The sequence below is a fragment of the Bos taurus genome, chromosome 4, assembly GCF_002263795.3.
Source record: "Bos taurus isolate L1 Dominette 01449 registration number 42190680 breed Hereford chromosome 4, ARS-UCD2.0, whole genome shotgun sequence".
NCBI lineage: Eukaryota > Metazoa > Chordata > Mammalia > Artiodactyla > Bovidae > Bos > Bos taurus.
Genome location: NC_037331.1, coordinates 105,728,540 through 105,744,631, shown reverse-complemented (window position 1 = coordinate 105,744,631; position 16,092 = coordinate 105,728,540). Strand labels below are relative to the sequence as shown.

Genomic DNA, 16,092 nt, shown 5'->3' with positions numbered 1-16,092 from the left:
CAATTCCTTGTGGATAATTTATATCAGTCACTTAGGATTCTAATTTATTTATTGTTAAGACTAGTAGCTACAGATGACCTTACAAGTGTTCTGCATTGGCTGGCCTACCTCTGGGCACGGTGTAGTCTGAGCTGGTGACACTCAGTATGAACAGTTTATTATAAATGTGCTAAAACTACATAGTTTTATAAGAGTGTATTTCAGTCTACTTGAGACTAAAGTCTGATATTGTAGCCCAATTATAGAATTTTATAGTTCCTATATAAAGGGATCTCAGAAACCCATAAGCGAAAATTATGACTACCCTACAGATGCTCTAGTCTTTCAAAGGTAATTTTCTGACCTCCAACTATCAGAACAGCTGAAGCCCCAAATCCACTTACTCCCCCTGCAGAGGGAAGAACAGGTAGCTCCTTTTTCTGGCATTTCTGGGAACCATGACGAGAAGTGAGCACGTAGGGGTTTGTGAACAGGAAGGAGGTGACTGTGCCGCGCTGTGGTTGGGCTGCTGGCACAGAGATACAGGGCCGAGTCCTCGGGCTCCACTGGCTGGATCTTCAGATAGGAGTACGTGCTCTCAGGCCTCTCAGCAGAAAACCGGTTTTTAGGCATTCCTGATTTGTCTGGTTCCTCCTTGCCCTGAAAATAAGTCAGGTACTCCAGACCCTGCCCCAGCATCTGTCGGTACCAGTAAAGGACTTGGTGACCAGGAATTGGATCACACCTGAAATTCACAGTCTGGCCCCTGCCTGCGACCCTGTACCCAGGTGACTGGGACACTACTCCAGCTCTTGTATGACCTGTGGGAACAGAAGTGGGGGACAATCAGGTAGAGCATATATGTAATCATCATCACACATACGCAGACACAGACACACACACACACACACACACAGGACCTGCTTGCTGAGGACTCACCCGGGAACAGAAGTGGGGGACAATCAGGTAGAGCATATATGTAATCATCATCACACATACGCAGACACAGACACACACACACACACACACACAGGACCTGCTTGCTGAGGACTCACCCACCCCCAGGACACAGAGGGTCACCCAGCAGAGGAGCCTGGAGCCCATGGCAGGGTCAGAGCAGCAATGGGAGGTTCACCAGCTCAGGGTCCTTGTGAGCATGAGCAGAGGAGGACCGGCGTCACCTGTTCCCACAAGGCAGTTCCCATGGTGACATCACTGAGCCTCACTGATAGTAATCAATTAAGTGTATCTAAGATGCCTGCGAGCTACCCACGTGGTTCAGTAGTAAAAAGTCTGCCTATCAATACAGGAAATGCAGGTTTGATCCATGGGTTGGGAAGATCCCCTGGAGGAGGAAATGGCTACCCACTCCAGTGTTCTTGACTGGAAAATCTCATGCACAGTGGAGCTTGGCAGGCTACAGTCGATGGGGTCATAAACGCTGGAGACAACTGAGCATGCACTTATGAAGACCACGCCTTCAGAAAAGGAACAAGAATCACAATCCCTTCCAGAAGAAGATAAGTTTCCTCCAACTTTATTATGCAGGAAAACTGACCTATGTCCAGCCCCAGAGATTCTCTTTGGTCAGAGCATGATTTATTAGCGCGTCCCACCGAATAAGTGCTGATGCTGGGGAAGATTGAGGGCAAGAGGAGAAGGGGGCGACAGAGCGTGAGATGGTTGGATGGCATCACCGGCTCGATGGACATGAGTTTGAGCAAGCTCCAGGAGATAGTGAAAGACAGGGACGCCTGGCATGCTGCAGTCCATGGGGTTGCAAAGAGTCAGACACGACGTAGAGAGTGAACGACAACTGAACAGGCAAGCTGTGGTCCCAGCCCTACCACTTCTCCCTTTGTCACTAGCCTTCATGGACAGAAAAGGAGTAGTCCAGATGGTAACTTCACCTTCACGATAAATTATCCCATTTTCACCTGCCTTAACAAGCAAAACTGATCAGAACCAGCGTGGCATTTAGCTAACATTGTATTCCTCTGCATTTCACATTTATTAAGCGACCATTCAGTTATCTCTCTCCCCACTTCTCATTTAAACAAAATTTCCTCCCCTAATTTATTTACATTTGCGTCTCTGATGCATCTTGGGATTGGAATAATTTGCTCAAAGCTTGGCTTTTCTGGGGCTTAGCCCCAGTCAGACGCCTCTAACACTTCTCCTCTGCCAATATGATGATGCTCTTACCTGCAGGACTATAAGAAATGCTCAGACCCTGTTACTTCTCGTGTCTGACCTGAAGACCGAAAACCCCCAGTGGTTCTGTATCTTTGATTCCCAGAGGGACCCTATAGCTCCCATGCCCTCCAACACAGATGCAGACAAACTGTGCTTTGTAATCTGGTTCCATTACTTATCAGCTCTGAGACCATGCATGAGGCCATTAACCTACCTGTCCACCCCCATTATGCGATATGAAGCAGTTAATAGAGTCAACTTAGATCTCTATCTACTGATCTGAAAAAAATGTCTGAAGTAGACTAATAGAAGAAAGCATGCAAGTGGCGGTTAATGTGTACAGGTGGCCCCACTTTTGTGGGTGTATTTGGGTAGATAGGTTTGCATCAGCATTGAGAAGAAGGTAAGAAACACACCCTGAAAATGGGATTGGATAGGGGTATGTCTGGAGAGGGAGGGGGATTATTAACATTTGTCTTCATACATTGTTGATTTTTTTTTAAACTGTAAAATGTGTGTATTAGTCGCTCAGTCATGTCCAACTCTTTGTGACCCATGGACTGTAACCGATCAGGCTCCTCTATCCACTGAATTCTCCAGGGAAGAATACCGGAGTGGGTAGCCATTCCCTTCTCCAGGGGATCTAACCTAGGTCCCCTGCATTGTGGGTGGATTCTTTACCAGTTAGCCACAAGGGAAGCCCTAACTATAGAACATAGCTTAGCATTATTAAGAATGCATAGAAGCAACCCAAGTGCCCACCAACAGATGAATGGACAAAGATGTGACATATAAATATATATATGTGTGTGTGTGTGCTACATTACATAATATATTATATATCGTATATATACAATGGAATATTATTCAGCTATAAAAAGAATGAAATATTGTCATTTGCAGCAATGTGGATGAACCTAGAGAACATTATGCTTTGTGAAATAAGCCAGACAGAGGAAGACCAATACTACATGTTATCGGCTGTATGTGGAATCTGAAAAATAAGACGGATGTATACACAAAACAAAAACAGACTCACAGCCATAGAAAGCAAGTCCATGGTTACCAAAGGGGAAACAGAGGGAAGGAGGGACAAATTAGGAGTAAGAGATTAACAGATACAAACTACTATACATACAATAGATAATCAACAACGATTTACTGAAAACCAAAAACAGCCTAACCACATGAGAGCTTTAAACTCAGACCCTTGATCAGGTTGTAGAATTTGTGGTGTCTAAATAGACAACATCCAGAGAGGCACTGACCGTGGAATACAGTATAAATGCTTATTTTAAAACATAAGCCAAGGGCGAAGGAACACAAGTGCCCTGTGCACACGGCCAGCCCCTGACCGGTGAGCTGGGTGAATGATGAGGTCGATGGTGACTTCATTTTGTGCTGAGTGTGGATTTACGTGGCTTCTGTTTGTACAACAATTGGCCGGCACCTGGAGCAGAGCCTCTGACCCATCATTCTAGAACAAGCCTTAAATAATTCTTACTTGAAAAGGAAGGTTAATCAGCACCCCCTAGTGCCTGAATTTCCAAACTCAAAAATAAGTTACATTTTCACTGGCTCTAGAAATGCTCCTTGGAGAAGGCAATGGCAACCCACTCCAGTGTTCTTGCCTGGAGAATTACATGGGCGGAGGAGCCTGGTAAGCTGCAGTCCATGGGGTCTCGAAGAGTCAGACACGACTGAGCGACTTCACTTTCACTTTTCACTTGCATGCACTGGAGAAGGAAATGGCAACCCACTCCAATGTTCTTGCCTGGAGAATCCCAGGGACGGGGAGCCTGGTGGGCTGCCTTCTATGGGGTCGCACAGAGTTGGGCACGACTGATGTGACTAAGCAGCAGCAGCAGAAATGCTCCTATTACTCATTCCAGTGTTGGTCGTGACGTTATTCCAGTGTTCATCAGCAGCTCACAGCTTTCTCCAAAGGGTAATAAGAGGTGCTGTCCCCAGGGCACATGTTCTAACTCCAGTCTTCTAAGGTTCGACTCTTTGAAATGAGCAGTCTATTTTTAGTCTTCGCTGCCTAAGGAGATGAAGCTGCATTAGTTTTTAAAGCATTGATGTGAATCATTCAGGCAAAACCAGGGCTTTGGTCTATCCTTGGGCCATGCTAGGCAATTGTATATTTGATTATTTCTGCCCAGAAAGACTCACACAATTATTCAAGGACTAATACATGGCCTCTCTCTAAAAATGGAGGCTTTGCTGTCACAAACAGCATTTCTGAAATGGCTGGGGGTGAAGAGGGGGAGCCCAGAAAGAGCCCTGCCTAGCAATCCACCCCACAGGCAGGGTGTGGGCTGGAGGAGACTGGGGTTTGAGGACAAGTGACCCTTAGCTCTGTGTCTCTGGCATTGCCCCAGTGATCCGTGGAAATGGACATCCACCACATAGTTAAGTGGACCAGGTCCTGTGACCTCTAATTTATCCAAAAAAGGTTTGTTCATCTGCACCATTTTCTTAGATTCCGCTTATAAACATTAATACATGATATTTCTTTTTCTGCTTCTGAATTACTTCACTTTGTATGACCCTGTCTAGGTCCCTCCACATCTCTGCAAATATATTCTTTCCTTATAGTCCCAGATCTCTACTTAATGCCTTACATGAAAATATATTTCACGTATATTTTATTATTACTTATGAAAAGAAAAATTTAAATTTACTAGACTAAATTAAGGGGAATATTTCCAGGTACTTGTTTGAGGAAGCATTTGTCTAGTTGAGACACAAAGAAAATTATAATGTCAGTTGCATTAAACTTGTGTCCATCAAAACAGACTGTAAAAAATGAAGAGGTGAGCTACAGACTGAAAAAAGATGAGAGGGCTGCATACAAATGAGAATGAATCCATGTGAAATCTTATGTTCCTCAGTGTTGCCAAGGAGGAGGCCATGGTGATGTCCACGATGAGGTATCAGCTTTCCACTGCTGACTACCAGGACAGGTGAAGGTGAAGCCCTGCCTCTGCTCTCTCTGATGGGGCCAGAGAGGCTAATGATGGAACAGCTGGGCATATGGAGGAAGTATGGATTTTGTAAACAGACATGTTTGTCTCCCAGTTCTGCTCCTTCTAAATCATGAGACATTGGGAAAATGATTTAGTGTCCCTGAGTTCTTTGATCTATAAAGTGGGTATAAGAATATTTGATTTGCATGACTGTCACAGCGCTTTAACGGGTATGATATGTACAGAGACTCTAGCACAAGCAAAGGGCTCAGGTGTCCCCTTCTGTTGATGATCCCCACTACTTGGCTGATGCTGGGAGATGTGGAAACATTCAGTGCACTGAGGAGACTCTGATTGCTCTTCCTGGGGAGTGCTCCGAGCTCAGCAGGGCACAACAAGCAAATTTGAAGCGGCTAAAAACATCCCTCGGAGGAGGGAAACCTGGGTGGAAGGCTGCACTGCTCTGTCACTGCTCAAACCAAGGCAGAGAGGTTTGTGTGCAGAGCGAGGGTGACTCAGCACAGCTGTGCCAAGCTGCTGGCACAGAGGTACAGGGCAGAGTCCGTTTGGTCCAAGGAGTTCACGTTCAGCTCAGAGCTAAAGTCAGGGAACTGTTTTGCTAAGAACCGATTCGAAAAGTTTCCTTTAGCTCTTTGCAGAGTTTCATAAAACTCAAAGATCAACTGGGGGCCCTGACTCTGGGCCTGTTGGTACCAAGATACACTGCTGTGTCCAGACATAGGAGAACATCTCAGGGTCGCTGTCTGTCCCGTCGTTTTGATCAGGTGTCTTGGAGTTTGGGTGACTTCAGCCTCCAAAGGGCCTGTGGGAACCACAGAGATCAAATAAGCACCGGAGAGAGCTTGATGATTACCCCTAAGGTAAGGTAGAGCTTTCGGGAGTCGACAAGCTCTGAAGGGCAATTATCTCTTTGTCCACAGGACTTACCTGCTCTCAGAAGATACAGCATCACCCAGGGAAGGAGCCTGGACCCCATGGCACCCTGGGGTGGGCTGCAGGCACCGAGCCCTCAGAGTCTGGTCCTCCTGGATGAGAGCGGAGTTCCGGCTTCGCTCTCTCTGATTGGAGGATTATCCTGTGATAGCCCCGCCCCTTTGTCCTCACCCTGTGGGTTCCGGAGGCCAAGCAGGAAGATGGCTCCGGGCGACGTCTGTCCCCACACAGCTGTGCTGATGTTTCTCTGAGGCGGGTACCCCTTTGCTGCCCCGACACCCACCCCGACCAGCAACCAGGAAGCCCTGTCTCCCCTCATCTTCCTTAGCCCCACGGCTTCTGCTCGCGGGTCTCCGTGCTGAAGCCCACCCACCATGACATCAGCCGAGGGGGAGGGTCTGTGAGGAAGCCTCCAGGTCTCTCTCAGCCTGTGCACCCTCGTCTTGTTGATGCGGGGGTCAAGCCAAGCCTTGTCTGGATATTTTCCTTTCCTGGGTGCCGCCCCCCCGCCCCCATCCTGACTGGCCAGTGATGCAGAGACTTTAAGATTTAGTCCATCTGACTGGGTCTGCAGGGGACCTGGGTTGTCTATAAATTCTTGGGAGTGAAGGTCCTCCAGAAACAAGTCTCAGCCGTGATCCACTCACGGGCAGGGACCTAGCTAACTTGGGGTTACTGTTCTCAAGCCCATCTTCAGTTCTGGGGAGTTATTGTTTATCCCTACAGACCCGTCTTACCCTGTGATTCTGACCTTTATGGACTCTAGTAACTGGGCTTCCTCTAGATTGAGTTGTGTTTATAGGAGATGATGGCAGGAGAGTGAAGGGAAGCAAGGCACCACTGTCCTGGTTTATAATAAATGTCTACCCCATGGCCTCCTTCTCCTCCCTACATTTCATCCTAGCTACTCTTTCTTACCAAAGGCCAGACCTGACTCCCTAAATTACCGCACCCTACTGCCCAGGAAACAGCCCCCCCTCCCCCACCAACTTTCAGGTCTGTGAGGATAAGAGCCACCCACTTATGCCACCCTTAGGACGCTTCTCCTTCCTTTACTGGTTTCCCTGAACTCTGTCCCACCTTTATAAATAGGATCTTCATTGGTCCTCCTCAACCTGCCATCACCCTGCTGGGTAAAATAGTAGATGTGGCCAGGCGAAAAGAGGAAAATGAGCTTGGAGAATGTATTCTGCCTTATAAAAAAGAGAAAGTTCTAACATTCTGCAATTAGCAGTAACAAAAGTTCTGTCTGCAATTAGCAATGACAAATTTCCAACATTCTGCAATTAGCAGTAACAAAATTTCTAACGTTCTGCAATTAGCATTGCTGAGACAGGCAGCAGAAGCAGAGGAATATGCTATGTGAGAATAAATAGTGTGACTTCAGGACATACACTCTGAAGGGGATCCAGGGAAGTCGGACTCTACTCCTCACCTACCTCTACTCAGGGAAGTCTACAGCAGGGTGGGTTTCTTCACATATTCGGTAGAGACCAGGGGCCCCACAAAGATCCCCCTTGAAGGGCACTGCCCTCTGCGTTAGGATTCACCCTTGAATTAAGAGGCAAGAAGTGGGCACATTTTACAGAGAGTGGAAAGCATTTTAAATATTTGGAATAGTGTTTTGGAAAGTGAGTGAGTGAACTAACTGGTATCTCAAAACAGAGATGTAAAAGCAGGTGAGGTTAGTGACTTGATTTGTCACATTAGATACTAGTTTGTACAGATGTGACTTACTCTGACAGCTCTCAGCTGCTGTTGTGAAAATGAGAGATCAATGCACCCACTCTGGTTTGGGTTTCTGTAATATGAGGGCAACCTAAAAGGTTATGGCTGAAGAAGGAATATTTGAAAGGAAGGGTTAAAAGAATGTAACATCATCGAATCTACTCTATCAGGAGGTGATGAAAATATGGAAGGATCCTAAGGAGTAGAAGAAAGGAAGACTAGTTACCAATGGCTAGGTATTGTCAAAGATTAGGATAGGAAATTGTGGGCAGAGTGAGATGTTTAAGTTGTGATTTGGAAGTGGGTTATTTCCAGCTGACGGCAAGGAGCAGGGAATGATGTTATTAAAGTGAAGCAATGGAGCAAGAAATAGATAACTTTGGGATAGGCAAACAGGATGCAAAGGGCACCAAGTGAAAAAGAAAAAGTGATAAATTAGGCCTTATAAAAATTTTAATCTTCAATTTATCAAAAGGCAGCATTAAAAAGCAAGAAGACAAGCCAAGTGGGAGAAGACAGTGTCAATCTATTTAATGGTCAAAAGACTCCTATCTAGGATATAAAAATATCCTCTACAAATCAGTAACATAAAGCAACATGATTTTTAAATATGAACAAATTTAAAAGCAGGCACGTTATAAAAAAAGATAGGAAGATATGAAAAAGTAAATATCATTACTGATTCAGTTCAGTTGAGTCGCTCAGTCATGTCTGACTCTTTGTGACCCCATGAATCACAGCATGCCAGGCCTCCCTGTCCATCACTAACTCCCAGAGTTCACTCAAACTCACCTCCATCGAGTCAGTGATGCCATCCAGCCATCTTATCCTCTTTCGTCCCCTTCTCCTCCTGCCCCCAATCCCTCCCAACATTAGAGTCTTTTCCAATGAGTCAACTCTTCGCATGAGGTGGCCAAAGTACTGGAGTTTCGGCTCTAGCATCATTCCTTCCAAAGAACACCCAGGGCTGATCTCCTTTAGAATGGACTGGTTGGATCTCCTTGCAGTCCAAGGGACTCTCAAGAGTCTTCTCCAACACCGCAGTTCAAAGGCATCAATTCTTCCGTGCTCAGCTTTCTTCACAGTCCAACTCTCACATCCATACATGACCACTGGAAAAACCATAGCCTTGACTAGACGGACCTTTGCTGGCAAAGTAATGTCTCTGCTTTTGAATATGCTATCTAGGTTGGTCATAGCTTTCCTTTCAAGGAGTAAGCGTCTTTTAATTTCATGGCTGGAATCACCATCTGCAGTGATTTTGGAGCCCCCCAAAATAAAGTCTGACACTGTTTCCACTGTTTCCCCATCTATTTGCCATGGGACCAGATGCCATGATCTTAGTTTTCTGAATGTTGAGCTTTAAGCCAACTTTTTCACTCTCCACTTTCACTTTCATCAAGAGGCTTTTGAGTTCCTCTTCACTTTCTGCCATAAGGGTGGTGTCATCTGCATATCTGAGGTTATTGATATTTCTCCCAGCAGTCTTGATTCCAGCTTGTGCTTCTTCCAGTCCAGCGTTTCTCATGATGTACTCTGCATAGAAGTTAAATAAGCAGGGTGACAGTATACAGCCTTGACGTACTCCTTTTCCTATTTGGAACCAGTCTGTTGTTCCATGTCCAGTTCTAACTGTTGCTTCCTGACCTGCATCTAGATTTCTCAAGAGGTAGGTCAGGTGGTCTGGTTTTCCCATCTCTTTCAGAATTTTCCACAGTTGATTGTGATCCACACAGTCAAAGGCTTTGGCATAGTCAATAAAGCAGAAATAGATGTTTTTCTGGAACTCTCTTGCTTTTTCTATGATGCAGCGGATGTTGGCAATTTGATCTCTGGTTCCTCTGCCTTTTCTAAAACCAGCTTGAACATCTGGAAGTTCACGGTTCACGTATTGCTGAAGCCTGGCTTGGAGAATTTTGAGCATTACTTTGCTAGCACGTGAGATGAGTGCAATTGTGCAGTAGTTTGAGCATTCTTTGGCATTGCCTTTCTTTGGGATTGGAATGAAAACTGACCTTTTCCTGTGGCCACTGCTGAGTTTTCCAAATTTGCTGGCATACTGAGTGCAGCACTTTCACAGCATCATCTTTCAGGATTTGAAATAGCTCAACTGGAATTCCATCACCTCCACTAGCTTTGTTTGTAGTGATGCTTCCTAAGGCCCACTTGACTTCACATTCCAGGATGTCTGGCTCTAGGTGAGTGATCACACCATCATGATTATCTGGGTCATGAAGATCTTTTTTGTACAGTTCTTCTGTGTGTTCTTGTCACCTCTTCTTAATATCTTCTGCTTCTGTTAGGTCCATACCATTTCTGTCCTTTATCGAACCTATCTTTGCATGAAATGTTCCCTTGGTATCTCTAATTTTCTTGAAGAGATCTCTAGTCTTTCCCATTCTGTTGTTTTCCCATTCTGTTGTTTTCCTCTATTTCTTTGCATTGATCGCTGCATTGATTGCATTAATCATTACTGATTAATGAAGTGTAAAGGAGACATCACTATGAACCTGATAGAATGGCTAACAATAAAAAGAATACCAAATATTGGTGTGGGTGGTGGTACAGGGGAACCCCTAAGCTTGGTGCTGCACATTGGTGCAGCCACTTTGGAAAACTGTTCAACTGCTTCTAATAAAGTCAAGCGTGGCTTTACCCTATGAATCAATCATTCCACTCTTAACATTTATACCTAAGAGAAATGAATGCATTTACCCTAAAGATGATGTGTACAAGAATATTTAGAGCAGTTTTATTCAGAGGAGTTGAAAACCAGAACAACCTAGTCATCCATCCATAGGAGGGTGGATAAGCAAATTTTGAAATACAGTAGACCGGTGGTGGTGGTGGTTTAGTTGCTGAATCGTGTCCGACTCTTGTGACCCCATGGACCATAGCCCGTCAGGCTCCTCTGTCCATGGGATTTTCCAGGCAAAAATACTGGAGTGGGTCGTCATTTACTTCTCCAATACAATAGACTACTACTCAGTAATATAAAGGAAAAAGTACTGATATACACAATTTGAGTACATTTCAAAAATAATAATTTTGAGGGGCTTCCCTCATGGCTCAGTGGTAAAGAATCCGTCTGCTAAGGCAAGAGACACGGGTTGGATCCCTGATCCAGGAAAATCCCACATATCTTGGAGCAACTAAGCTTGTGTGCCACAACTACTGAGTTTGTGTTTTGTCCGCAACCCACAACTACCGAGCCCACACACCGCAACTACTGAAGCCCGTGCACCCTATCGCCCAGGCTCGGCAACAAGAGAAGCCACTGCAGTGAGAAGCCTGCACGCCAAAACTAGAGAGTAGCCCCCTCTCACCACAACCAGAGAAAAGCCCATGCAGCAATAAAGACCCAGCACAGCCACAAATAAATACATAAAATAAAATTTAAAAATTAATAATTTTGAGAAAAAGAGTTCAATCAAAACAGTATTTCCTATTTGACAAAACTATAGTCATATAATCAGAAAAGTGGTTTTCTTGGAAATAAACTGGGAAGAGGCATGAGGAAAATTTCTTGGGTGAAGGGAATGTTCTTTATTTTGATTTCAATCATGGTTGCATTGGTGTATGCCCTTGTCAAAACTTACCCAGAAATATTAATTTGGGCTTCCCTGATAGCTGAGTGGTAAAGAATCTGCCTGCAATGCAGGAGACCTTGGTTTGATTCCTGGGTCAGGAAGATCTGCTACCCACTCCAATATTCTTGGGTTTCCCTTGTGGATCAGCTGATAAAGAATCCACCTGCAATGTGGGAGACCTGGATTCAATCCCTGGGTTGGGAAGATCCCCTGGAGAAGGGAAAGGCTACCCACTCCGTATTCTGGACTGGCGAATTTCATGGACAGTCCGTGGGGTCACAGAGTCAACATGACTGAGCGTGTATTATATTAGAGCATTTTGTGTTTATTTTGTATATTTAGGTATTATTAGAGCATTATATGCCAAATGCCAAAGCCTTTGACTGTGTGGATCACAATCAACTGTGGAAAATTCTGAAAGAGATGGGAATACCAGACCACCTGACCTGACTCTTGAGAAACCTATATGCAGGTCAGGAAGCAACAGTTAGAACTGGACATGGAACAACAGACTGGTTCCAAATAGGAAAAGGAGTACGTCAAGGCTGTATATTGTCACCCTGCTTATTTAACTTCTATGCAGAGTACATCATGAGAAACGCTGGACTGGAAGAAGCACAAGCTGGAATCAAGATTGCTGGGAGAAATATCAATAACCTCAGATATGCAGATGACACCACCCTTATGGCAGAAAGTGAAGAGGAACTCAAAAGCCTCTTGATGAAAGTGAAAGTGGAGAGTGAAAAAGTTGGCTTAAAGATTAACATTCAGAAAACGAAGATCATGGCATTTGGTCCCATCACTTAATGGGAAATAAATGGGGAAACAGTGGAAACAGTGTCAGACTTTATTTTGGGGGGCTCCAAAATCACTGCAGATGGTGATTGCAGCCATGAAATTAAAAGACTCTTACTCCTTGAAAGGAATGTTATGACCAACCTAGATAGCATATTCAAAAGCAGAGACATTACTTTGCCAACAAAGGTCCATCTGGTCAAGGCTATGGTTTTTCCAGTGGTCATGTATGGATGTGAGAGTTGGACTGTGAAGAAGGCTGAGTGGTGAAGAATTGATGCTTTTGAACTGTGGTGTTGGAGAAGACTCTTGAGAGTCCCTTGGACTGCAAGGAGATCCAACCAGTCCATTCTAAAGGAGATCAGTCCTGGGTGTTCTTTGGAAGGAATGATGTTAAAGCTGAAACTCCAATACTTTGGCCACCTCATGTGAAGAGTTGACTTATTGGAAAAGACTCTGATGTTGGGAGGGATTGGGGGCAGGAGGAGAAGGGGACGACAGAAGATGAGATGGCTGGATGGCATCACTGACTCGATGGAGGTGAGTTTGAGTGAACTCTGGGAGTTAGTGATGGACAGGGAGGCCTGGCGTGCTGCAACTCATCGGGTTGAAAAGAGTTGGACATGACTGAGCGACTGAACTGAACTGAGAGTGTTATATATATTAATTAGAGCATTTTCTCCCTATTAATTACACCTTAAAGTATTCCTAAAACATAAATACACAATTACACAGGAGAAGGGTTCAAGTTGTTGCTTGTATTCCAAGCAACTCACCTTACAAGTGAACCACACACAAATAAGAGAAGACAAGAACAATCACATGCATCAAATATTGAGAATGTGAGAAGTCCTCAGTGACTGAAATATACAACATCCAAATTTGACCTCAAAATAAGCTAGACTGACAAGTTTGCCCAGAAACAGCTGAGGATCAATGGCTGAAAGAAAGCTGTAGCCAATCAAAAACTTCAAAAGAAAAAAACTAAAAAGACTGCTGAAATCATTCCAAGCATCCTGAACTGCTGTAAAGAGCATGCTGCTGCTGCTACTGCTGCTGCTAAGTCGCTTCAGTCATGTCCGACTCTGTGCGACCCCGTAGACGGCAGCCCACCAGGCTCCTCCGTCCCTGGGATTCTCCAGGCAAGAACACTGGAGTGGGTTGCCATGTCCTTCTCCAATGCAAGAAAGTGAAAAGTGAAAGGAAGTCGCTGGGTCGTGTCCGACTCGTACCGACCCCACGGACTGCAGCCTACCAGGTTCCTCTATCCATGGGATTTTCCAGGCAAGAGTACTGGAGTTGGGTGCAATCGCCTTCTCTGTGTAAAGAGTATAACTTATCAAAATTGGTTATTCATCAATTTCACCATTGAGACTTTCAGCAGATTGGCCAATTGGTGAGTGGAGTTTTTGCCCAGCAAGCAACCTGCTCTCTTGTCTGTGATCAGGTCCTGGGTCAGCTGGTGTTCCCCTGTCCCAGGGTGTATGTGGCACAGAAGGTCAAGGGGTGAGCAGCACTTGGGGTTTGCCCTTCCTGTGAAACCCAGCTGTGAACCCCCAGTCTTGGAGTCAATGGATCCCAGGGGAAGAAACTCTGCCCTTTGTGTGTGGACTTCCACGTATAAGGAGCCCAGGAGGGATACGGCCTAGGGGCAAATGAAATTATTGCCCAATAAAAATTTTATATTTTACAAGAAAAAATTGAAAAGCTCATAGTCTTTAATCCAAATCAAATGGATGATAAAAATGAAGTTCTTTCTTAATTAACAACCTGTATACAAATGGGAGTCATGTACCATTTTATGCTTGTGTTCCATGCAGTTCAACTTAGAAATGAATCACACACAAGTAAGAGGCTATGGAAATAGTCATATGTATAAAATATTGAGTATGTGAGATGGTCTCTGTGACCTCAGAAGACCTCATGACCTGAGAAGATGCAAAATACTGCCCTGTGCCCACAAGACAGACTGAGTTTGTCATCCAATTTTGATAATTCTGCAGTCGATCATCTTGGGGTTTAATGCAGCTGTTTGACGCATCTACTAACATTTCTCCTAAGTGTTCTGTTTACTTGTGTATTTTAAAATTTATTACTGAGATTGTTTTTCCTCTGGAGAACTCTTGCCTGGTATTCAGTGAGCCCCAAGCAGTTTTATGTAACAGTTTCAAGATGGGAGAGCTCAGATCACTCAGGGAATTTAAAGCTGCCTGGGTGCTTTCTGCTTAAAAAAAGAAAGAGAAATATAAATTTCATGTTGGATGCTACTGTTCCTTCAGATCAGATCAGATCAGATCAGTCACTCAGTCCTGTCCGACTCTTCTCAACCCCATGAATCGCAGCACACCTCCCTGTCCATCACCAACTCCCAGAGTTCACTCAGACTAATGTCCATTGAGTCAATGATGTCATCCAGCCATTTCATCCTCTGTCGTCCCCTTCTCCTCCTGCCCCCAATCCCTCCCAGCATCAGAGTCTTTTCCAATGAGTCAACTCTTCACATGAGGTGGCCAAAGTACTGGAGTTTCAGCTTTAGCATCATTCCTTCCAAAGAAATCCCAGGGCTGATCTCCTTTAGAATGGACTGGTTGGATCTCCTTGCAGTCCAAGGGACTCTCAAGAGTCTTCTCCAACACCACAGTTCAAAAGCATCGATTCTTCGGTGCTCAGCCTTCTTCACAGTCCAACTCTCACATCCATACATGACCACAGGAAAAAACATAGCCTTGACTAGACAGACCTTTGTTGGCAAAGTCATGTCTCTGCTTTTGAATATGCGATCTAGGTTGGTCATAGCTTTCCTTCCAAGGAGTAAGCGTCTTTTAATTTCATGGCTGGAATCACCATCTGCAGTGATTTTGGAACCCAGAAAAATGAAGTCTGACACTGTTTCCACTGTTTCCCCATCTATTTCCCATGAAGTGGTGGGACCAGATGCCATGATCTTCGTTTTCTGAATGTTGAGCTTTAAGCCAACTTTTTCACTCTCCACTTTCACTTTCATCAAGAGGCTTTTTAGTTCCTCTTCACTTTTTGCCATAAGGCTGGTGTCATCTGCATATCTGAGGTTATTATTTCTCCCGGCAATCTTCATTTCAGTTTGTGTTTCTTCTAGTCCAGCGTTTCTTATGATGTACTCTGCATAGAAGTTAAATAAACAGGGTGACAATATACAGCCTTGACGTACTCCTTTTCCTATTTGGAACCAGTCTGTTGTTCCATGTCCAGTTCTAACTGTTGCTTCCTGACCTGCATACAGATTTCTCAAGAGGCAGATCAGGTGGTCTGGTATTCCCATCTCTTTCAGAATTTTCCACAGTTTATTGTGATCCACACAGTCAAAGGCTTTGGCATAGTCAATAAAGCAGAAATAGATGTTTTTCTGGAACTCTCTTGCTTTTTCTATGATGCAGCGGATGTTGGCAATTTGATCTCTGGTTCCTCTGCCTTTTCTAAAACCAGCTTGAACATCAGGAAGTTCACGGTTCACATATTGCTGAAGCCTGGCTTGGAGAATTTTGAGCATTATTTTACTAGCATGTGAGATGAGTGCAATTGTGTGGTAGTTTGAGCATTCTTTGGCATTGCCTTTCTTTGGGATTGGAATGAAAACTGACCTTTTCCAGTCCTGTGGCCACTGCTGAGTTTTCCAAATTTGCTGTCATATTGAGTGCAGCACTTTCTCAGCATCATCTTTCAGGATTTGGAATAGTTCAACTGGAATTCCATCACCTCCACTAGCTTTGTTTGTAGTGATACTTTCTAAGGCCCACTTGACTTTGCATTCCAGGATGTCTGGCTCTAGGTCAGTGATCACACCATTGTGATTATCTGGGTCATGAAGATCTTTTTTGTACAGTTCTTCTGTGTATTCTTGC

At 44.6% G+C, this 16,092-nt stretch overlaps 1 protein-coding gene and 1 gene segment (V, D, J or C); both read right to left on the bottom strand.

Annotated features, from left to right (window-relative positions):
• Positions 1 to 16,092, bottom strand: part of LOC100300510 (T cell receptor beta constant 1) — a gene marked incomplete in the record, with an annotated part of 535,695 nt that overhangs the window by 363,021 nt on the left and 156,582 nt on the right.
• On the bottom strand, positions 75 to 1,199 carry LOC101904319 (T cell receptor beta variable 7-8-like). The segment is given in 2 exon segments: positions 75 to 800; positions 1,035 to 1,199. Coding segments are annotated over 2 exon segments (525 nt in total).